At 42.1% G+C, this 19611-nt stretch overlaps 2 protein-coding genes across 4 annotated transcripts; both read right to left on the bottom strand.

Annotated features, from left to right (window-relative positions):
- Positions 1-779: 779 nt before the first annotated feature.
- On the bottom strand, positions 780-13683 carry tlk2 (tousled-like kinase 2). 3 transcript variants are annotated; one of them, XM_083931311.1, is made up of 21 exons: positions 13056-13683; positions 11974-12056; positions 10460-10537; positions 10290-10359; positions 10162-10205; positions 9892-9990; positions 9209-9310; positions 8891-8983; positions 8557-8667; positions 8271-8407; positions 7734-7886; positions 7563-7629; positions 7362-7459; positions 7178-7259; positions 6631-6722; positions 6396-6485; positions 6063-6232; positions 5084-5222; positions 3547-3658; positions 2310-2417; positions 780-2077 (listed from the first exon to the last, which is right to left on the bottom strand). In XM_083931311.1, exons 2-21 carry the CDS (start codon positions 12052-12054, stop codon positions 1904-1906), a joined length of 2100 nt encoding a protein of 699 aa, XP_083787437.1. In that variant the 5' UTR covers positions 12055-12056; positions 13056-13683; the 3' UTR covers positions 780-1903. The 3 variants fall into 3 exon arrangements, with proteins under 3 accessions (XP_083787437.1, XP_083787438.1, XP_083787439.1); XM_083931312.1 differs by having other exon boundaries at positions 9209-9304; XM_083931313.1 differs by lacking the exon at positions 9892-9990.
- A 311-nt stretch (positions 13684-13994) lies between these two features.
- On the bottom strand, positions 13995-19301 carry mettl2a (methyltransferase 2A, methylcytidine; the record flags this gene model as incomplete). The annotated part of the gene is made up of 9 exons (XM_083931315.1): positions 13995-14576; positions 14684-14749; positions 15176-15282; positions 15391-15530; positions 15629-15689; positions 15810-15859; positions 17150-17391; positions 17568-17656; positions 19150-19301. 9 exons carry the CDS (start codon positions 19299-19301, stop codon positions 14413-14415), a joined length of 1071 nt encoding a protein of 356 aa, XP_083787441.1. The 3' UTR covers positions 13995-14412.
- Between the last annotated feature and the right edge of the window lie 310 nt (positions 19302-19611).

Below are 19611 nucleotides of genomic sequence, written 5' to 3'. Positions count from 1 at the left end.
GTTGAAAAAGGTTTCTGGGGAGAGGGACATCTAGATTACCTTGCTGCATAGCCTGCATAGCCTGCATAGCCTAAGTTACACAGCCCAAGATAAGTGGCAGAAACTGGAAGGATGAATGGACTGAGTAGACTGCCAAAAGCTGCTGTTTTATGGATTATGCCAATCCATAAAACATGTGCAGAAAAAGTCCAGAGAGCTACCTGGCTACAGAAAGTCAATGTCTGAGGTCTGCTCCTAGAGTACAGGGGAAAATTATAATCAATGTGTGGCTTATTATAGAGTTTTGCATGGATGCTAGTTTGTGCTAGAATGCCTATTGTCACTCAACATGCCACGAAAGACAAATGGGAACCCACTGAACATTGGCTTTAAAAGCGGTGTTTCTATCAACCGTCGTTAACCTCCTGACAGAAGCATGGTGACTGCAGACCAGTACTGGATTTATTAATGCGAGACAGCATCCATCATGCTTTATGCATTTGACTGCTGCACTACACTATTATTTGGATTAAACAATTAAGTGAGCTCTTTCTAAATTAACTGTCAATGTCGCATTACAGTCCAAGTTACCAGTCTGTTTTTTTCTGGCAAATAAGTTGTTTGTTCCATTTCCTCACAGAGAATATAACTTCATTGACTATAGCTGAATATGAAGAATACAATCCAGCTCTAGTCTTGGTGAGGCTGGATGCAAGTCTTCTCTCAATAATACAGTCTGTAAAGAGTCAAAGAAAGCAGTTATGGTAAAACCAGTCACACAGAAGCCCAGAACAACAAACACATTTTAACCAATAGTATTTAATGGTTTATGCAACTCTCTGCTAAGGCCCAATCTCCCCCAACAGTACTATTAGGTAAACCAGTCCCTTGCATTTTATTGGCCAAAATAAATTCAAACATACCTAAATAAATATGTGTGTTTATGGTAAGGGGGGTGGGGGGGGGTGTCAATCAAAACAACAACAGTTCTAATTAAAAGGCAACTTGGAAAAACACAACAGTTTTCTCCATAAAACTGGTTAAATTGAAAAGTTTAAAAAAAAAATTGTAAAAAGGGGGTCGTTTTCTCAACAGCTTCCACTCCATATCAAGTAACACGACTCTAAAACCATTCATTATAAAAACGGAGGTGGAACACTGCCACCAGCTGGAAGTTATAAGCTTTGGTCACAGGAGTTTGACGAGGAGACGGGGAGAGGGGATGGGGAATAGTAGCTTCTGTCCCTCCTCGTCACAAACTATCTGGGTCTGGAATTTAAGCGGGGCAGGGGGATCCCAGAACAGAGGGTTGGGTGACATAGTGCCATAGATATTTAGGGTTCAATACAATAACGGGCCAGACTGGTTTTTCTCACTTAGGTTCAGGGAGCTGAGAACAAACAAAATGTTTGCGCTTGGGGAGTTCAGACTACCTCGGAGCAGAATGGCTCATGCATGGATGTGTGTGTGAGTGCGTATGGGTGTGAGGCCTTCAGCTGTCCTTTCCATTTGGCCAAGCTGAAGCACTTCTATACTTCTTTTTTAATTTCTCTTTTTTTAAAGCAGAAAAGAAAAATTCCCAAACACTGAACCTCACTTTTCACCAATACAGTGCCAAACCTCGCCCCTTACTGCATGGGTCGTCCAGGGCTTTGACCCCCAGAACAATGCCACCCTTTTGAGAAAGGAGGACAGGCAGGCTGGGATGGGTGGACATGAGAGGGATGAAGGGTGACAAGTCTCCCTTCCACAACCCGTCCATGACTTCTCAACCACCCCTCGCTGTCATCGGACCCGTTTCTCTTTTTCTTCATGGCAAGGTGGGATGCTGTTGGGTGGGAGGACACAATATGGCGTCACCCCCACCCCACCCCACCCTTTCAAATGGTTCAGTCAGTCAGTCAGTCAGTTAAGGGGCGTGGGCTCAGTTTGAGGCGCTGCTGTTGGAGGAGCTGGATGTGGAGGCCACGGCCATGCCCGAGGTGCCCGAAGAGGCCACCGACTTGCGGATGTGGGGCATGAGGAAGGGATCACTGGCCAGCTGGTGCACATCGATGCGGTCCTCCTTACGGTAGACTAGACAGCGCCTTATAAAGGCCTGGGGAAAGAGAGAGGGATTGGAATGACAGAGAAAATAAAGTTCAGATATCAGCCTTTGTAATGTTTTGGTAAAAAGATAAGAATTTCCTAGACATATAGATTAAAAAAAACTATGTATGTCAAATGCATAGTTACAGTATAAAGAGAGAGACTATGAGGAAGGTATTGTGGGAGTTGACAATGCACAGATGTGCTGCAAACATTAGCTGTGAGGTGAGGTTATCTGGTACCTTAGCTTCAGGTGTGACTACTGGTTTAGGGGGAAACTGCACATCTGTTGCCTTCAGTATGGTGTTCTCCTGCAGGATGTCCTGCTGGGACTGGTTGTGGCCGAATGGCTAAAGAGCAAAGAGGAGAAGGAGTGTTGAAACAAATAAAACATAAATCAAGTGACAGGAACAATTAAAATGCATTGGTAAGTAATAGGAAAAATCCTCATTGCATTTCATTGACTTTATAACCAGGGAAGCTGGAAGGCAGAGTTGAGGGTGCTGAGAAAAACCCAGAATATATAATGACATCATATTAAGTGCTGCGCGTGAATTCATGGTTTTGCATTAATTAGAATATGTATTTTAAAGCAGCCACAGCAGCTGAACAGTCAACACAAACTAATGCATGAGAACTGCAAGGAGATGAGGGAGTGAGGCGGTGTATGGATGCAGGCGGAAAATGTGACGCATAACACTGTTAATATTGAGGATGCAGCCATTTCATACAGGAGATGTGAGAGAGTAAATCTACAGTTGTGCATTCACCCCATGGAATTATATAAGACTCCAGTCTCCACATCTGCTCATTATTCCACGGAGCGTTTTTGACATCCTTAATTCATGCGTCTCACGGAACACATACGCTTAAATTTTATTAAACGTATTAATCCACACTGACCCCAGTGTTTTTGAACCCTTCAGGCCTAATTTTGTGTTCATGTTTAGTGAAGCACAATCTGCACAGACAGCTGTTTAAAATCATACAAATATCCAGCTGTATATGGGTTTTGGACTTATTGACTGGATCTACATTGATTGATTTGAATCAGTCTGTAGTGAAACAGACACACTCACAGACAGTCTGGGAGTCTTGACCCGAGGTACTGAGATCAATACATGCAAACATGTGATGTTTTCTTCCCATGGAGCAGACATGAAACTTTTTTGGTTCAGTACATTTCTGCTGTCAGGCTGATAAAGGCAGCATGCCTCTGTCCATTCAGCCCTTCAGGAGCTGCCGCTCACAGACAGGCAGAGACCAACCCCTTCTCATACCCTAATCGCCCCATACGGACACTTGTCTGAGAAGACGGAGTGTGGATTGGATGACAAACGCTTATAGGCTGCTTACATCTCGCTTAAACTCAAAATATCCCAGTATAAGCACCCCCACTTTCTGTGCCAATGTTTATAAATGACTCTATAGCCTAAATGTCTTTTTGCAACACATTTCACACTTCAGTGTGTTTCTTACCTTGCGGCCGTACAAACACTGGTAGAAAATGACTCCCACAGACCACACATCCACCTTGTTGGAGATTTTGGGTGGTTCCTTCCCAACCACAAAGCACTCTGGGGGCAGGTACCTAAAAAAGAGAAAAGAGGAGCCTTGTTATATATAAAATACTTTCATCTCAACTCTGTCCCCACATATGAAGAAACATTAACAACAGACAATGTACACTAGGTGATCCTTCGGAGCCGTTCTCTGGTGTTCTTTAAAGAAGAAATATTTGCTAGATTGGACAATACGGATGACACAGTAGCATCGATGTTGATGCCTGCTTCGTCGATGCGAGCCGCCATTGTTGTCTGAATCACAAACAGTCCCTTCTCTGCTATGTCACATCTATAAAACCCCGCCCGGCGGTCCTGATTGGCCTGACCATTTTTTGCAGACCGTGAAATCATTGGCTATGGAGCGACCCGAGATGGTTGAGTGGAGCTAGGCGGAGTCAAGGCGGAACGAAAGTCATCTGGCGAAAGTCAGCTTAACCAAGACATACCCAAGTAATGTGATTGAAAACGCCTAAGTAAATAGTTTACTGACTATATAACATACTAAACATCCAGTGAAACTCTCCAACACTGAGTATATTTAGAAAAGGCTGAGATGTACTGCAATGTTATGACCACTTTTTCCATTTGATGTTGATACCACATCATTGAGCATCTGCAGAAACCGATATAAAATTGCAAACTATTTGTTTCTGTTTAATATAGTTGTGTGTTAATAAGTAATGTCTGAAACTTGTTACTTTATTTGTATTCTCTAGTGCAATGACACACACTTTCTCTTAACACCTCTACCATTGCTGCTGCAATGAAATCCCTTGTCTGGGAGCCATGAAACTTTTTAGCCTGGAGTGCTGCTTGGGGCAAACCAGAGCCAATCAAATGTGCTGTCAGGCATAGCACAAAGAGCGGTGTCATATATGGTTACTAGTGAAGTGTAAAACTCACTGCTGCAGCCTTATTCCAAGTTATTCGAAGGGCATTCCCTAGCTTGAAATTAAGGAATATTTTTGTAATGGTATTTCATTACAGTATAATATTAGTTTGACGACGTTGGAAGTGTCATTTAACACAATACATGTTTTTTTGCGTTATAAGCTTTGCTGTACTGTCCTGGATGGATTTTCTCACTTCTTAATATATTGATTATTTTTCAAGCACACAATCGCTATATTTCTTTGCATGATGCTTCTACAAAACTGCTGTTTTAGCTCCAAAGTCGGATTCTGCATATAAAAACACCCATCCTGCACACTTTTTGCCATTTTGTTTTTCCTTCAACAGCATAACGTGCCTCTGGACATCAAAATGATGACTTGATTGTGCTGTGCTGTGCTGTGGGAAAGCAGTCTGTCATAGAGAAATGTTTCAGCCCTGACTACCTAAGATAAATCTGACCCTTGAGAACAAACGCTCAGCAGTAAAAAATAAACAGCACTATTTATCATATCACAGATGGCGGCACCCCTGCGACACAGTGGCATCTTAAATCTCACCAGTATGTCCCTGCTCCCTGTGACGTCAGCTCCATCCCGTCTACTGAGTTGTAGCTGTCATCATCCATGATCTTCGACAGGCCAAAGTCTGTGATCTTTATTTCCCCGCAGGCAGTGCCGTTCACCAAGAGGATGTTACCTGAGAAGGGTGAGGAGAGCATTTACAGGCAAGAAAGAAAATGTCTGCATAGCTCACATTGACATTAGTATTCTCATTTTAAGACGAATATATTTATACACACACTGTATATATAAATAAAACACGTTCATTACGATGAATTAATTACAGAAAAAATAACGCTATAAAAAAAATAACGCAATTAATGGCAATTTATTTTTGCACTCAGTGCGGAACGTTGCTCAGTTCCCGCCCGGCCCGTAATACGGGACGCAACAAAGAAAGAGAAATTAAACCAGTAAGGAGCAAGATGAGTTGTTGCTGGGTTCAGTGGGCAGACATTTGAGTTCTAAAAAACGATCAAGTGGAAACATGGACAAGGGCACGGCTGTGTAAAAATTGTGCAAGAAAGAATTCACCTCCCACCGGAGCTCTTCAGCCTCCTCTCCTAACCTAATGCCAAACATGTTGCAGCTAACGTTAGCACAGACAACGCTTCTAGGAGGGTCCGTCATTAGTTGATGGATCATTTTTGTTTCTGTGTTTTTGAAAACATGGGGGGAAAAGCACTCTATGGTCAACTGTTTATTTTATGCCAAGGATATTATTCTAAATATTTTTGCAATGCTAGGTTTCCATTCCATTTTAAATATACTGTACAAAGCACTGTTTTATCTTTTATTATAAGTTATATATCAAAATCCATTTAATCAAATCCATTCTGTCAAATATTGATGAGCGATTAATCGTGATTAATTCATTGGATTCATTTTTTTTAATCGTGTCCCACCACTAACACACACGCACACGATGATTCAGTTCTGTTGAATGCATAATGATTTATAATGTGTGGTGACCCACCAGGTTTAAGGTCGTAGTGGATAATGGGCGGTCTGATCTCATTGAGGTACTTCAGGGCGTTTACAATCTGCATGATGATGGAGCGGCCCTCCTTCTCTGACATTAGCTTGTGCTGCTTCAGGTAGAAGTCCAAGTCATTGCCCTCGCAGTACTCCAGGACTGTGCAAAACCTGCTCCAAAATAAAGAAAAGGTATTTATCCACATCAGCAGCATCTGATACATCGAATAACGGTTAAAGCTCTACATAGTGAAAACTGGCTCAAAAATAGTGAAATCTGCATAAAGTTTATATTTTGGAAGGCACACATTTCTTTAAAAAGGAAATGACTTACGAGTCAGTGTCAAGCGAAAAGTAGTCGTAGAGTTTAACTATTCTTGGGTGGTCCAGCTCTTTATGGATTCTATATTCTCTGCATGCATGTCTGAAACAAAGAGCAACATTTGCACCATTCATATGAAATGTGGATAATACACACAGCAAATCTGATGGGTTCATGAATAATGAACAGAACATAATCTGTAGCCGCTGTAAACGCACTATACTGTTGAACATTGCAGAGGACTCACTTGTGATAATTTTCCTTCTTCTCGTCCCTCCAGTTCTTGTTTAACTGGTGGATTTTTACCGCAACATACCTTTGCTCTGTTAAGTCAAAGGCCTGTAAAATAAATAGTCTCACATTAGTAGGAGTGTGAGGCTCTCGCCCCACATTAAATGGCTGGATTCATTCATCATTTTTACAGCATTGACAGCAGATTCTTGGAACAACTTTCACATTCTGGCACAATCATTCACTTTGAATGATGTCAGCTCAGTGTAATGTAATGAAACACGCATCTGCAAATATTTTCCAAAGTATGCACAACCACTCCAGTCAATTTAGGAATATGAGCAACTTAGTTTACACTACTGTAACACCACAATCCCTGGCCTCCAAAATGACCGCAGACTTGAATCAATCCCATAATATCACTCATTAAAGCAGCAGAAAAATGGTATTTTAGGCTGTTGTTTGATTGAACCAAATGATGCGTGTATATATTACCTAATTTCTAACTTTGTATAACAACTTAGTTCTTATACTGCCTATTATCAAAAATAAGTTTCTCTCACCTTGTAAACTTCACTAAAACCTCCTCGTCCAAGTAAATGGAGTAACAGGTATCGGTCATTTAGCGTAGGGTGATCTTTGAATCTGCACAGGGTAAGAAACAAGTCAAGTTATGTAATTAAACAGAGCATAGGGGCACATCAGTGCAGAAGAACTAGGAAAGGACCACATAAGAAGTAATCGTACTGAGAATTATCCTCATTGTGGATCCTTTTCAGCTCGCGAATGTGCAGGTTCCGCACTCGCTCCAACCTCTCCAGCTCCGCCTGGATCTCTGCCTCCTCCTGCAAAGGACAAAAATTAATTTCAAAACCTGTGCATTTAACAAAAAAAAAAAAAAAGGACCACAATCATTGTAACCTAAAACAAAAATACATCATGTATTACCTTCTTAAGATGGCCTAGTCTTAGCTTAAAGATTTCTTCTTGCTCATGGTACTCTGCCTGTGATAACCTGCAATGACGCAGAACAAACATCAGTGCAACTTCGAACATGTGTACAGGGGGAAAAAACGCTGGTTTGAAAGAGAAGATAAACAACAAACAAAAGCAACGTACGCTTCACTTTCTGTTCCATTAGTTTTGCTTTTGCGTTTGTTTTGCTCCAGGCTTGGAGGTGGTGTCTGGGCCATGGAGGGCGGCTTGCGTTTTGCCAGCAGCTTCCTCTGTCTTTCAATGTCCTCTCGCTGGGAATTGATTCGCTCTTGTTGTCTGAAAACAGGTAACACATTGCAATGACATATAGCCCAATCTACTGTAAGCGCTCTGGCTCCCTGGTTGAGATGCTGCCTTTACCTCTTCCATGGAGGATGTGCTAATGTACAATGCAAATTGTTCTGCGTATAACACCTCCACATGTGTTTTCTTAGGTTCATGCAAGACTTCACGTGTATGAAATTGCTGCTAAGGTGAGACATTTATTTAAGTTGCAAAAATACAAATGTCACCGTTATCAAAAAATGCACCATATGAACGACTCCATTTCATATTATGAAATATAGGAGTAGTATGTTGTCATTTCTGGTTAGTGTGATTTTGCGACTTGAACTAGTAGTGAAAGGACGACCTTAAAGTTAAAAAAATCAAAGCCCTCACTTGATAAGGTTTTGGAAAGCATATCCATCCGTCCACTGCTCAGTGAAAGACGCTCCATGTCTCACTGTGGTAAAGTGACCCAGTCGAAGCCTGTCCTGCATGCTTTTGTCCCGGCACGCCATCTTCTCCTGTTTGGACTAGAGGAGAAATACAGACATCAAAAAAGTGGATTGAGTGGCTTAGATGAGGACTTCTAAAACGAGTTCATGTCAAAAAACAATAATCCACTCCCTTTGGAATGTAATAATAGCGTAAAATAAGTCACAGTGCTATTAGACAAACCTACTTTTTCAATCAGCAGCTTCTTGGACATGGTCACACACTTATTTAAGCGTTCCTTGTATCGCTCCAGCATCCTCTGCTGTTCATCGATCTGTCGCCTCAGATCACAGTTTGCCTGTAGCAGAACAAACAAACGAGCAGGGAAAAAGGGTCAGGTAAAAGGAGAATTGATGAATTGAAGAATTGACAAATAGTAATTTGTTTATACATGTACAGACAGAAGGAATGGGACAGCTCTAACCAGTGAATGGTAAACCAAGACAGAGAAAAGTATATTCTAAAAAACCATTGAATATGGCGAGCAGAGTGGCAGGGATGAAATGTAATGAGATTAGTACCCGCAGCAAATCGTCTATTCGGCCCTCCTTCTTCTCCAGGTCAGAGTTCTTGTTGTTCTCCATTGCTGTTAGTTTCTCTATAGTAAGGTCAGACTACAGGGTACAGTGAGCACAAAAACAGTGTTTATGTCAATGTTGGAAAATTCTGTATCAGTGAAAAATGTAGTACAACAAGTAGCCCCATCTAACAAACTACCAGTTGCTTATTGGTTTCCAATTGAAAATCTATTGGATTATATATAAAACAACAGGCTTTTGAATTATAATGCAGGTTTAATTAGATAAACAGCCATCAAGCCCTGATGGCGTGTCAAGTACCTGTGTGGCTTTGTGGAGCATGTGAAGAGAAGCAGGCTTTAGCGAACACGTCGAGTGCTCTGTATTGGCCGAGCTTACGGAGGAGGGGCTTCCCTGCTGCACCTGGGAAGCAGAAACATTTATCCAATAAAACAGCTTACATAGAGAAAAGGGTGTCTTAATGTGTTCATTTCATCACATTACAGAATTTATAGACCAGTCGCTGCAAGTCACGATAAAAGATGAGAATAACCTGGCAAAAGCAATTTGCATGAAAATGAAGACCAGAAACTGTAGACACTATCAGAAATATGAGACTGGATTCTCACTGGAAAAAACACTTGAGAGCTCTCAAATTTATTTCAAGGCTTTTCAGTGATTGATTTCACCAAAAAAGGATCAAAACCCCAAAAGGTGTGTGCAACAGGTTCATCTGAGCTCTTTTCTTTTATCATTTGACTGCAATTTTTATTCATATCTGTAAATGAATTTCTAGAATGTGTTCCACTTCAGTATTGCTTTCTCTCATAGCTTTTTGTACGAACTTTGGCCAATATTACAAATTTATACAGACAAACAGTGTTCACAGATTCTTCCTACCTGTAAGCAAACTTAAAATGTGCATGGAAGAGAGAAAGGCAGGGAAGAGTGTTGACAGATTATAAAAACGTGCATGAGATAGACGATAGAGCAAACATGCTCACCGTGACAGGGGGGTTGGAAAGGGAGTGTTGTGGGGAAGAGCGGACCACTGGTGGAATTCCCCTGGCAGGGCTGGTACCAGGACCGCTACCTCCCGCAAACTGACAGACACGCAAAGAGAGAAGAAAGTAGTTCAACGGGAAGAACAGGATGGCTAAATAAAAGGGGGTTAGAAAGTAAGACTGAAAAGTTAATAATGAAGCATTTATTAGAAGCATTGAGCTTTGTTGGATACACACTCAGTAGAATAAAGAAACCTTTCTGCCACTCACCTCAAAATAATCACTAATTTTATGTCCCCTTGCACCTGCTTTTCCTGGAAGAGAGACACGGGGAGTTTAGAGAGAATCTGATATTTGGGATACATGAAGAGAAGTCATAGCAGGGGGGGCAATCTTACCTTGGCTGCTGTCAAAGTGGTCTGCTTTCCGTTTTCTCACTCTCTGCTCATTTGCTTTTTTCTCAGGAGTCTGTCAGGAAAGAAGTGTGAATAAATTGCATGTATAATAGGGCAATGCGGAGAGATGGTTGGCATAAAAAAACTCCTGTTCATTTGAAAGGGAGACTAACCTCTAGCTCTTTGTCACTGAGCGAGCCTACACTGCATAGACTCTGATTGGATGACTCATTTTGGTTCGTACCCGAGCCCTGTTAAAATGAGGTAAAATACAGCATGAGAAGCAATTAAATACAAAGATGCATAGAACATGCAAGAGACATATTCATAGAAGTGCATCTTCAAAAGGTGTGCCCGTGTACTTGTGGGTGCACACAGAGTTACGAACAGCGTCAAATGGGTAAGAAAGTTCTGTCAACATTAACTTCCCACTGAATTGAGCCCTGCATCAGCACTAATGCTGGTTCCCTAGGTGATGCCTGTCAGTCAAATAAATCACATCAAAATTCAGCAGGCACTGTCCAATCAGGGAGACATACTTAGTCATTCAGAGCACACTGGAACTCTCTCGCTGAACCCTCCTAAAATGGCTGAACATTAGGCATGCTGCTGGGGATGTATTCCTGCTTCTGTCTGTCACCTTTGGATAATGTCTTCCATTATTCTCCTGTTCACCATCGTCTTAGCTGTTATTCATTCTCTCTCTCTGGAGAAAGCCAGTTAAAGATGCTTTGCTTGATTTAAAATTGACAGCTTGTTTTTAACCCTCCTAAATATATTGGTTGTTTGATCAGACCTGTTCAAAACGGAAACAGACTTTCCAACCAATTTAGTAGGCCTTCTCTGTTCCATTACCAAATGGTGTGCTAGCCCTTTGTCCTCAAAGAATAACATGTTACCTTTCTTGCATATCAACTCAGTGATTACCAGAGAAAGCAGCAGTGCCACAGGGCTGTTCAAGGTCAAGAAAACAACTCTACGCTGCTTTGTGACACTGGAGGGCTTTTAGATCACCAGCCATATTTCTTCAAAGCCATTTGTTGACACACTTGTCTCCCACTCCCCCCCCCCCTACACACATAGCATCTCCTGTCATACAGGGTGGCTGTGGCATGATGCCTTAGCAAGAGCCGCCATTTTCTCTGCGGCAGCATCCATGCCATGCTCTCGGCTCAGCTCTGCCTATGGCTGGCACAGGGCCCACTCCTGGCGCTGAGTCTAACTCCCTAACTGTTCCAAGATCACCTTCCACAAAGACAGCTCCATCCATGTAGCAAGCAAGAGTATGGAAAGCTAAATGCTGCCTCCACTCACACTTGGTCAAGAACTATTTCTGCATTCCTCCTGTGCCTTCTCTCCTACTCCCCCTACCACCCGTGTCCTGTCTGTGGCCCTTTTGGCAGGCATCACAACTTGCATATGCAGCCACAACATCATGAGCCAGGGAGAGATGCCATATCACACTGGCCAAAAAACACAGACACAGCTCAACCTTCTCCAGAGACAGACAAAGAAAAAGGAGTGGGGCCAAGCTTGTCCATGCCCATCAGCAGAATGATACTGGGGCAGAGTGAGACAAAGAGAAGAGGGGATGCACAAAAATGTGTGATCAAGAAAATATGTGATTATAAGCACTTTGACAGGAGATATCACGCTCGACCTCAGCGACATTTGCTGTAACACAAACCTTAGCCACGCCGACCCCGGTGAAGCGAGCCTCCAACAGCTCCTGCCGTCGGGGGTCCAGGCTATGCAGTTCTTCCATCATGGCTGCAGAGACAAGAGCACAGATTAAGGAAGGCGTTGTTGTGGTCTGGTATATTCAAGTGGGAGTGACATATCACTGTATCAAAAGGCATTGGTTGTGATGAGTCATGGCTGTTTTTAGCTATATGGATGTGGAAAATTCCTGTTCTGAGTCATCAATAAGCCTGACAATAATGTTTGCCACTGTCATGTGTGTTCAGTCATACAACTTGAGTACTCAGTAAAATGCACACACATATAGCATATAAGGGACACTAATACATATATAGCATATAAGGGACACTAATACATATCCATCAAAGACTTGGGCCAGATGTGTAGAGTGAGTGTGTGCTAAATGATGGCATCATATGATAACACCCTGGCATTAATAGGCCTATGTTACATAGAGCTGAAGTTACGAGAGGTCACTAATGGAGGGACTGCCAAGTATACTCACAGCAATGGAAATGGCCACAATAGACGTATAATAAGTGCCTAGTCTGTGCAAAGGTTAAGTTACACGCCCAACACTCACTGATATCTGTCTTGTTATGTTTATACATCAAATGGGTAGTGTTTCCTACAGCATTCGTGTCCTTTTAGGGTTATATACTATAGTCCTTCTTGTGATGCTTTACTAGGGGTTGAGTTTGCTGGCTCAGCTTACATAAAATATTTGAAGCATCATCAGTGAGGAAGCTAGGATAAATGAGCTAGCAAGCCATCCCTCGGCTAGCACTAAGAGCTAACGGTTATCCAGTGACGTTCGAGCTGATTTTTCAAACGTGAATTAATGTCGACACAATAACGGTTGTCTGATAAACGTTCGATAAACGCCACCAACTGCCCACGACAGTCAAATTATTTTTTACAAAACACACGTAAGATGGACTAGCGTTAACTCGTTTGTCAAAAAAGACTCTCGGTTCTGTGTTGTCAGGTGCTCAAAGTAAAAAATAAAATAAAAAACAGACCTGTCCACGTATATTATTTTGTTCAACAACCGTATAAGATACTTACTGCAGATCAATATGACCCCGGTCCTCCAGAGGGCCCGTTGTTAACCCCTGAAACCGACCCCGTTGTTTCTCCCCGGCAGTCAGACACCTCCCAGGCTAACTAGGCCGCATCCACGTCCCTCGCGTACTTGACTGTTAACGCTCGAAACACGGGAGAGCGCGGTGTAGCTCGAGGTAGATGACGGTGGTGGATTCCCTTCGGAGGCCTCGACTCCGGGTAACCCAAACACCCGTCTTTGATGTGCTTTCCTTAGGCGGGGATCCCCTCCATCACATCCCTCTCGCCGAGGACCATACCGTGCCTGTGTCGGGTATCTCCTTCCACACAATGGCGACCCTCGAGATTCTGCCGTTTTTCACCAGGTATAAATGTAACAAATGCCCCTGTCTTTTTCTCCCCCGATCAATTTCGGGTCCTGGCTTTTTCCAGCTCGATCAAAAACAAAGTTCGGCTCCAGTCGCCTGCTTCCTCGCCGCAGGGGAAGAAACCAATCTGTTTCGGAAGTTGTGCAGGCGTTTCAGTTGAATCCGGATCGATTCGGTTCGTTTCTCTTTTTTTTTTTTACAATGTAAACAATAATCAGGAAAATCTCATATTTTCTCGTGAGATTGTTCCAAGTATATTTTCACCTTCAGTTCAGTCCACGCCTGCCCCCAAAATCTATCTCGTGTGGTGGACCAATGGCATATCTCCTCTGCGTACAATACAATTTAACAGCGCCCACCCAGGCAACCAGCAAACATGATCACTTATCAGAAAGTTGACATTCCCATGATGTTCACACCCACACACTGAAATTATATAATGTCCTCAGAGTAGCCATTTAAGCATAAATAGGGGGTTTAACCATTCAATAGACTGATGCACAGTAAGTAGTAATAAGGGCCAATATCATAGTGATTCCTTTATTCAACAAAACACATTTGAGTGACACAGGTTTGCACTTTTTATTCTTTTTGCATGTACAAAAAGGTCACGAAGTTATCTTAAAAATCATGTTAAAACCCCTGCTCATTAAAATCAGCATCTGGCACAACACAAACAGGGGGGTAACCAGCCCTTTCTCAAATGACTGAATTCATCGGCACGAAATAGGAAATCGTCTCTCCTGTAGGTAGAGTTGCAGCACCATCGGGAACGCTAGAGCCATAAAACAAGTTCATCAACATTATGGCAGCTGAGATAATGCCCGTGCAGCATTTAACTATCCAGCTGCATCCCTCCTTATCACAATCACAACAGAACTTCTCAATTCCATAATCCTCAGAAAAAGGGCCGGTGCCGCCTTGATATGAGCTCCTAGTTTCAGCTGTGGTTCAGGTGAAGGTCGAGCCAGGCATGTTCTCTCTCCTCCGTCTCAACCCTGCGTCTCAGGTGGCTGAGCCGGAGCCTTGCGGTACTTGCACTGGATCCACACCCTGTACATGGTGAGCTGTTTGCCCCGATTCACCTGGAGCCTTCTGTCCACAAGGTTCTGCACTTTCTCCAGCCCTGCCTCGGTGAACATTTCGTGGAGCTCATCTGAAATAAGAAAGAAGCACAGCAATATTTTTCATATATTTCATTAAAGAACAATTCTGCAAAAATAATCCCAAATAATCTGTATTATGTCTTTATTTTTTTTTTACCTTGTGTAAAGAAATACACTCTTGTTCCATCACCTCGGACGTAAAAGTTTTCTGACAGACACCTTCCTAAAAGTAGTAAAAGGGACGCAACATTATTCTACAACAAGTTGCAAACATTAAATAATAGCTTATTCTTTTCAGTGCTGTTTGAATCTACAGTGTACCATGAGAAGTACTGCATGTGCCCCCCCATGTCTGACAAGCCTTGTGCAGCCAGACTTACCGTCAAATTAAGTGTAGTCCATAATATATTTTTAAAGCCTATTTAAGAGCAGCATACTTTGACCATCATTTAAAATGTCCAAACATAGGAAGCTACTCTGTTGTGACCTAATGCAGCAGTCCATTCTGAAAGGATGCAACCAAAAAAACAGACCTCACATTTTCAAGGACAAATACTTTTAAAAGGCCATGAATAATGGACATTTCTGTATCTCAATGTTCTGAACAGCTATTTAGACTGGAGCCTCGCTGGACTTCAGCCTGACTAACCTTTCTTGAAGCGAAGCTGTGCCATATCGTAGCGTCCATAGTCCCTGAGCAGCATCACTCCCCCGGGCTTCAGCAGCCGCGCTAATCTACTGATGGATGCCTGCATCCTGAGACGGGGGGGAAACTTTTAAGACAACCAGTGCTGTATACAATGACTCACACCGAGTGAAAACCAAAGAGAAGAGAAGAAGAAAGACAGAGAAAGGAGTTCATACTTGTCGGGATGCAACGCCGATAACACAAAGATTAGCACTATAACATCAAGGGTTCCATCGGGGACGGGGTAATTGGCTTTCACGTCACTCGAGTCATGAACAAAGGCAAAGCAGCGCTCAGGGTCGTACTCTGGATTAGACTGAAGACAAGAAGCCAAAGTTAATTCATCAGTTAGCACACAACCCTAGAGATGACTACATCTATCAACGCACCATCCTTTCATTAATCCAGTCTCACCTTGACTAACTCCACAGCGGTGCTGGAGAAATCACAGCAGTAAACAAACAGTCCCGGGTCACTGCAAAGAGCAGAGCTGCAGTTACGCCTTTGAGTGCAAATCATGAGACTGACTGAAGCAGAGAACTGTATTTTTCAAACGTGGCTTGAAGCAACACTTCGATGCCTTGACTGCACTTACTTGTTGGTCTTCAGTATTGGAAAAACTGTATTGCCGACGCCACAACCAACCTGTCCAAAAAAATATGAGTATAGCATTCATTTTGTTTACTCCAATTAGAACCCACATGCAAAAACCAACACATATAATAGAAACGTTTGTTTGAGTAGGAGGAATCCTGACAAAAAGATTGATAGAAAAAGCATTTCTCCATAGAAAATATAATAAAAGGGATGGCATGTAGAGCTGCAATGATGAGTCGATTGACAGAAAAGAAATCGCAAGCTATTTTGATAATCGATTAATCTTTTTTCATGCAAAAACGGAAATTATGGAGATTTAATGCTTTTCCCTGTTTTGCCTTAATATCATTTTACACTGACTATCTTTGAGGTTTTGGCTGACAAAAGAAGACATTTAAATACATCACTTTGGAAAAGTGGATGGACATTTTCCACTATTTTCTGACATTTTATAGACCAAATGATGACTCGAGAAAATAATGGGCAGAATATTTGATAACGCAAATAATGGTTAGTTGCAGTCGTAGATCATGTGAATTGAGTAGAAAAGTAGGAGGCTGCATTCCAAGAATTATGCACATGTTTTTGACCGTCCATTTTGTGTTGCAGCCATGGCTGAAAATGTTTTACTTTTACCATTTTATTCTGCACCTGGAACTAGATTTGCATCAAACATTCATAGGGATGCACCAACCGCGATACTTAGATTATTAGGCTGATACTGACACAAATAGCTGGTTCGGGTATCCGTGACAAGAGGGTCGATCTATCAATTATTCTTTATTATTATTCTTTATTATGCTCACAAGAAATACCAATCCCCTATTACAATCTTATGTATTTATTTGTTACATTTTGTTTCACAAATTTAGAAAAGGGATGTTTAAATCATATAGATATCAAAAAATGACCAGTCACTTCAACACAGTGGTATCGGATCGGTACTCCGTCCAGGTTGTGGTATCGATATCAGGACTGAAGCGGCCGTATCTGTGCATTGTCCCCTGTGTACATTCATAGACACACAGTGGTAGACAATCATGGGGCATGTGCCATATTTTATATTAAGTAAGTGGAACAGAGTTTTTGCAATTTGAACAAACTCTTTATAAAACTCACCAAAATGTTAACTTTGCACCAAATTACACTGAAATCTGTTGACAGTTTCTTTAGATAACTTTCTAACAGCCAGACAACTGAACTGAGAACATTAGTAAACATAACAGCAGATATGTTGCTTTGTAATTCAAAGTGTACTGTTCGAGGTTAGCTAACTTGCTTTCAAATGTCTCGCTCACCTCTAGGATCAAATGTCTTGCTTTCAAATGTCTCGCTCACCTCTAGGATGCGATATGTTGCAGCGGAGCCAGGGATGTCCCCATCAGTGTGAGGCAAAGCTGCACCTTCCTGCAGACTGTCCTCTGGCCCAGGGACCTCGAGCTGGGATTCTGGGTTCAGGCTTCTCTGGGGGGCCAACTCTGGGAACTCTGTGAAGAGCCAGTGACGGTCTTTGAAGAAACGGTTCTCGTGGATTGTGTAAAAACCGTTCCAGAACTCATTCGCTCGGCTGTCGTATTCCTCTGAAAGAGAAAACGTAAAGAGAGTTAAAGTCATGATTACAAATCAACCAGGTTCGATGTATGTGATCTGTATCTGATGAATGCATACACAACATAAGAAGCAGCTACAGTTCTGTTACAGATCCTCAATGCCAGTCACGTGTATCAGCCGGGAGTCTCGACAACAACAATGCTACCTTGTTTCTCTGGAGGAAGGGGCTGATTGTTTTCTAAGACTTTCTTCTTTGCAGATGCTTCTTGTTCTTCAGTCCACTCCACGTTGTCCCTGTAGACGACAGAACACTATTTGTTATCCAGCGTGGAGGTAGTGACAGAAACCCTTGACATCCTGAGATACTTAAAGTTAAAGGTTTTGTGATATTCAGATAGGGCTGGGGAATAGGGACTAAATTAAACTGGATTAATCATTAATACTTGATTTATTCTGGCATACTGTTATTTTTTATTGTTCATTTGATAGAATATCCTCTGTGGCTATACCACAGCTGCACTAGCATGTTTTTTTAAATACTTTAACAAAGACCTTAATTTTGTAATAAAAAAGACATGGAGCAAGATTAGAGAACAGTAACCATTGTGTCAGAGGAGAAGATCTTGGTCCATTCTTCTTCAGTCTCTTCCACAGTTCAGTAACTGTAGTGGGTTTCGTAGCCATTACTTTGTTGCCAATGCTTTTCCGGAGATTCTCTATGGGGTTTAGATCTGGACTCTGGGGTTTAGATCTGGACTGTGGGCTTTACATCTGGACTGTGGGCTTTACATCTGGACTCTGGGGCTTAGATCTGGACTCTGGGGCTTAGATCTGGACTCTGGGGCTTAGATCTGGACTCTGGGCCTTAGATCTGGACTCTGGGCCTTAGATCTGGACTCTGGGCCTTAGATCTGGACTCTGGGCCTTAGATCTGGACTCTGGGCTTTAGATCTGGACTCTGGGCTTTAGATCTGGACTCTGGGCTTTACATCTGGGCTTTACATCTGGACTCTGGGCTTTACATATGGACTCTGGGGTACAGATCTGGACTCTGGGGTACAGATCTGGACTCTGGGGTACAGATCTGGACTCTGGGGTACAGATCTGGACTCTGGGCTTTAGATCTGGGCTTTACATCTGGACTCTGGGCTTTACATATGGACTCTGGGGTACAGATCTGGACTCTGGGGTACAGATCTGGACTCGGGAGTTTAGATCTGGACTCGGGAGTTTAGATCTGGACTCTGGGCTGGCCATTTCATTTTTTAAATATTCTTATCTTAGGAACTGCTTCATCCGTTGAAATATTTTATCATTAAAACCTCATTACATGAAATATGGATACTCAAGTCTGTGCTATTTATGAATTATATCTTAATTTATCTCAATATGGATAGGGACAAACAAAACAACAACAACAAAACTACAATGCTAAATACCTAAATTATTTAATGGAGCAAAAAGGAAGAAACTTCCCGTATAATGTTAATTTAGCTTACACTAAACAGTAATACTACTCAACATCATCATTTTATCCACATATGATTGATTAAATTCAATTATTTAATGACCAGTTATATGATCAGACTATACTATATGACCTAAGGATATATTATATTTTACTAAAAACATTGCATGGAATTAACACGACCTGTTCTTAGGTAATAAACAACAACAAAACATAAAGTTGTTGCCAATAATAGAGTTTCCACGTGTTTATCGTTGTTATCCGTACATGTCTCTCTGACAGAGGCGCACACACAAACATCTGGAGTAAGTGAACCCACCACGCGTTGTGCTGGAAGACCTGCCGCGGGTCTGTGAGGAAACGTGTCCCGAACTGAGGCCTCTTCACGTCCCCGGTGGTCGGATCTGGCAGAACCGGCTCCGTTTCTCTGCTGCTTTCCTCCACACTGACCACGGCACCGGGCGCCGCCATGTTGGAACCGACGCGACGGAAGAGGGGCCGTGCATCTCGGCGTGTTGCGTTCAGGCACTATGGGATATATTGCAATTAAGACTAATAATATAAAAAACAGTATGTTGGGATTTGCATGTGATAGATAACTATATGGAAGATCTTTTTTTTTTTCTCTTGTAGATTTATTTTAATTTGCATATTTTCACAAATATAATACAAAAATAGAAGAACAATTTGGCATCGTACTTGACAAAGAAAACAATGTATTGTAGCGACCCTGCAGTACTGTGACTTTATAATGGTTGTGTTCTAAAGTTCTGTGATTTCC

Source organism: Echiichthys vipera, assembly GCF_963691815.1.
Source record: "Echiichthys vipera genome assembly, chromosome: 17".
Taxonomy (NCBI): domain Eukaryota; kingdom Metazoa; phylum Chordata; class Actinopteri; order Perciformes; family Trachinidae; genus Echiichthys; species Echiichthys vipera.
The sequence above is the reverse complement of the archived record's forward strand: the minus strand, read 5'-3'. Positions and strand labels throughout refer to the sequence as shown.

What these genes read in the sequence shown, in the direction of transcription:
- tlk2 (XM_083931311.1), bottom strand. Translation starts at nt 12,054, where the DNA reads ATGATGGAAGAACTGCATAGCCTGGACCCCCGACGGCAGGAGCTGTTG. An exon ending in CCACTTTGACAGCAGCCAAG is followed by an intron (nt 10,206 to 10,289) that starts GTAAGATTGCCC and finishes TCTCTCTTCCAG; the next exon opens with GAAAAGCAGGTGCAAGGGGA. An exon ending in CAGGGAGCAGGGACATACTG is followed by an intron (nt 3,659 to 5,083) that starts GTGAGATTTAAG and finishes TCTCTTTTTTAG; the next exon opens with GTACCTGCCCCCAGAGTGCT.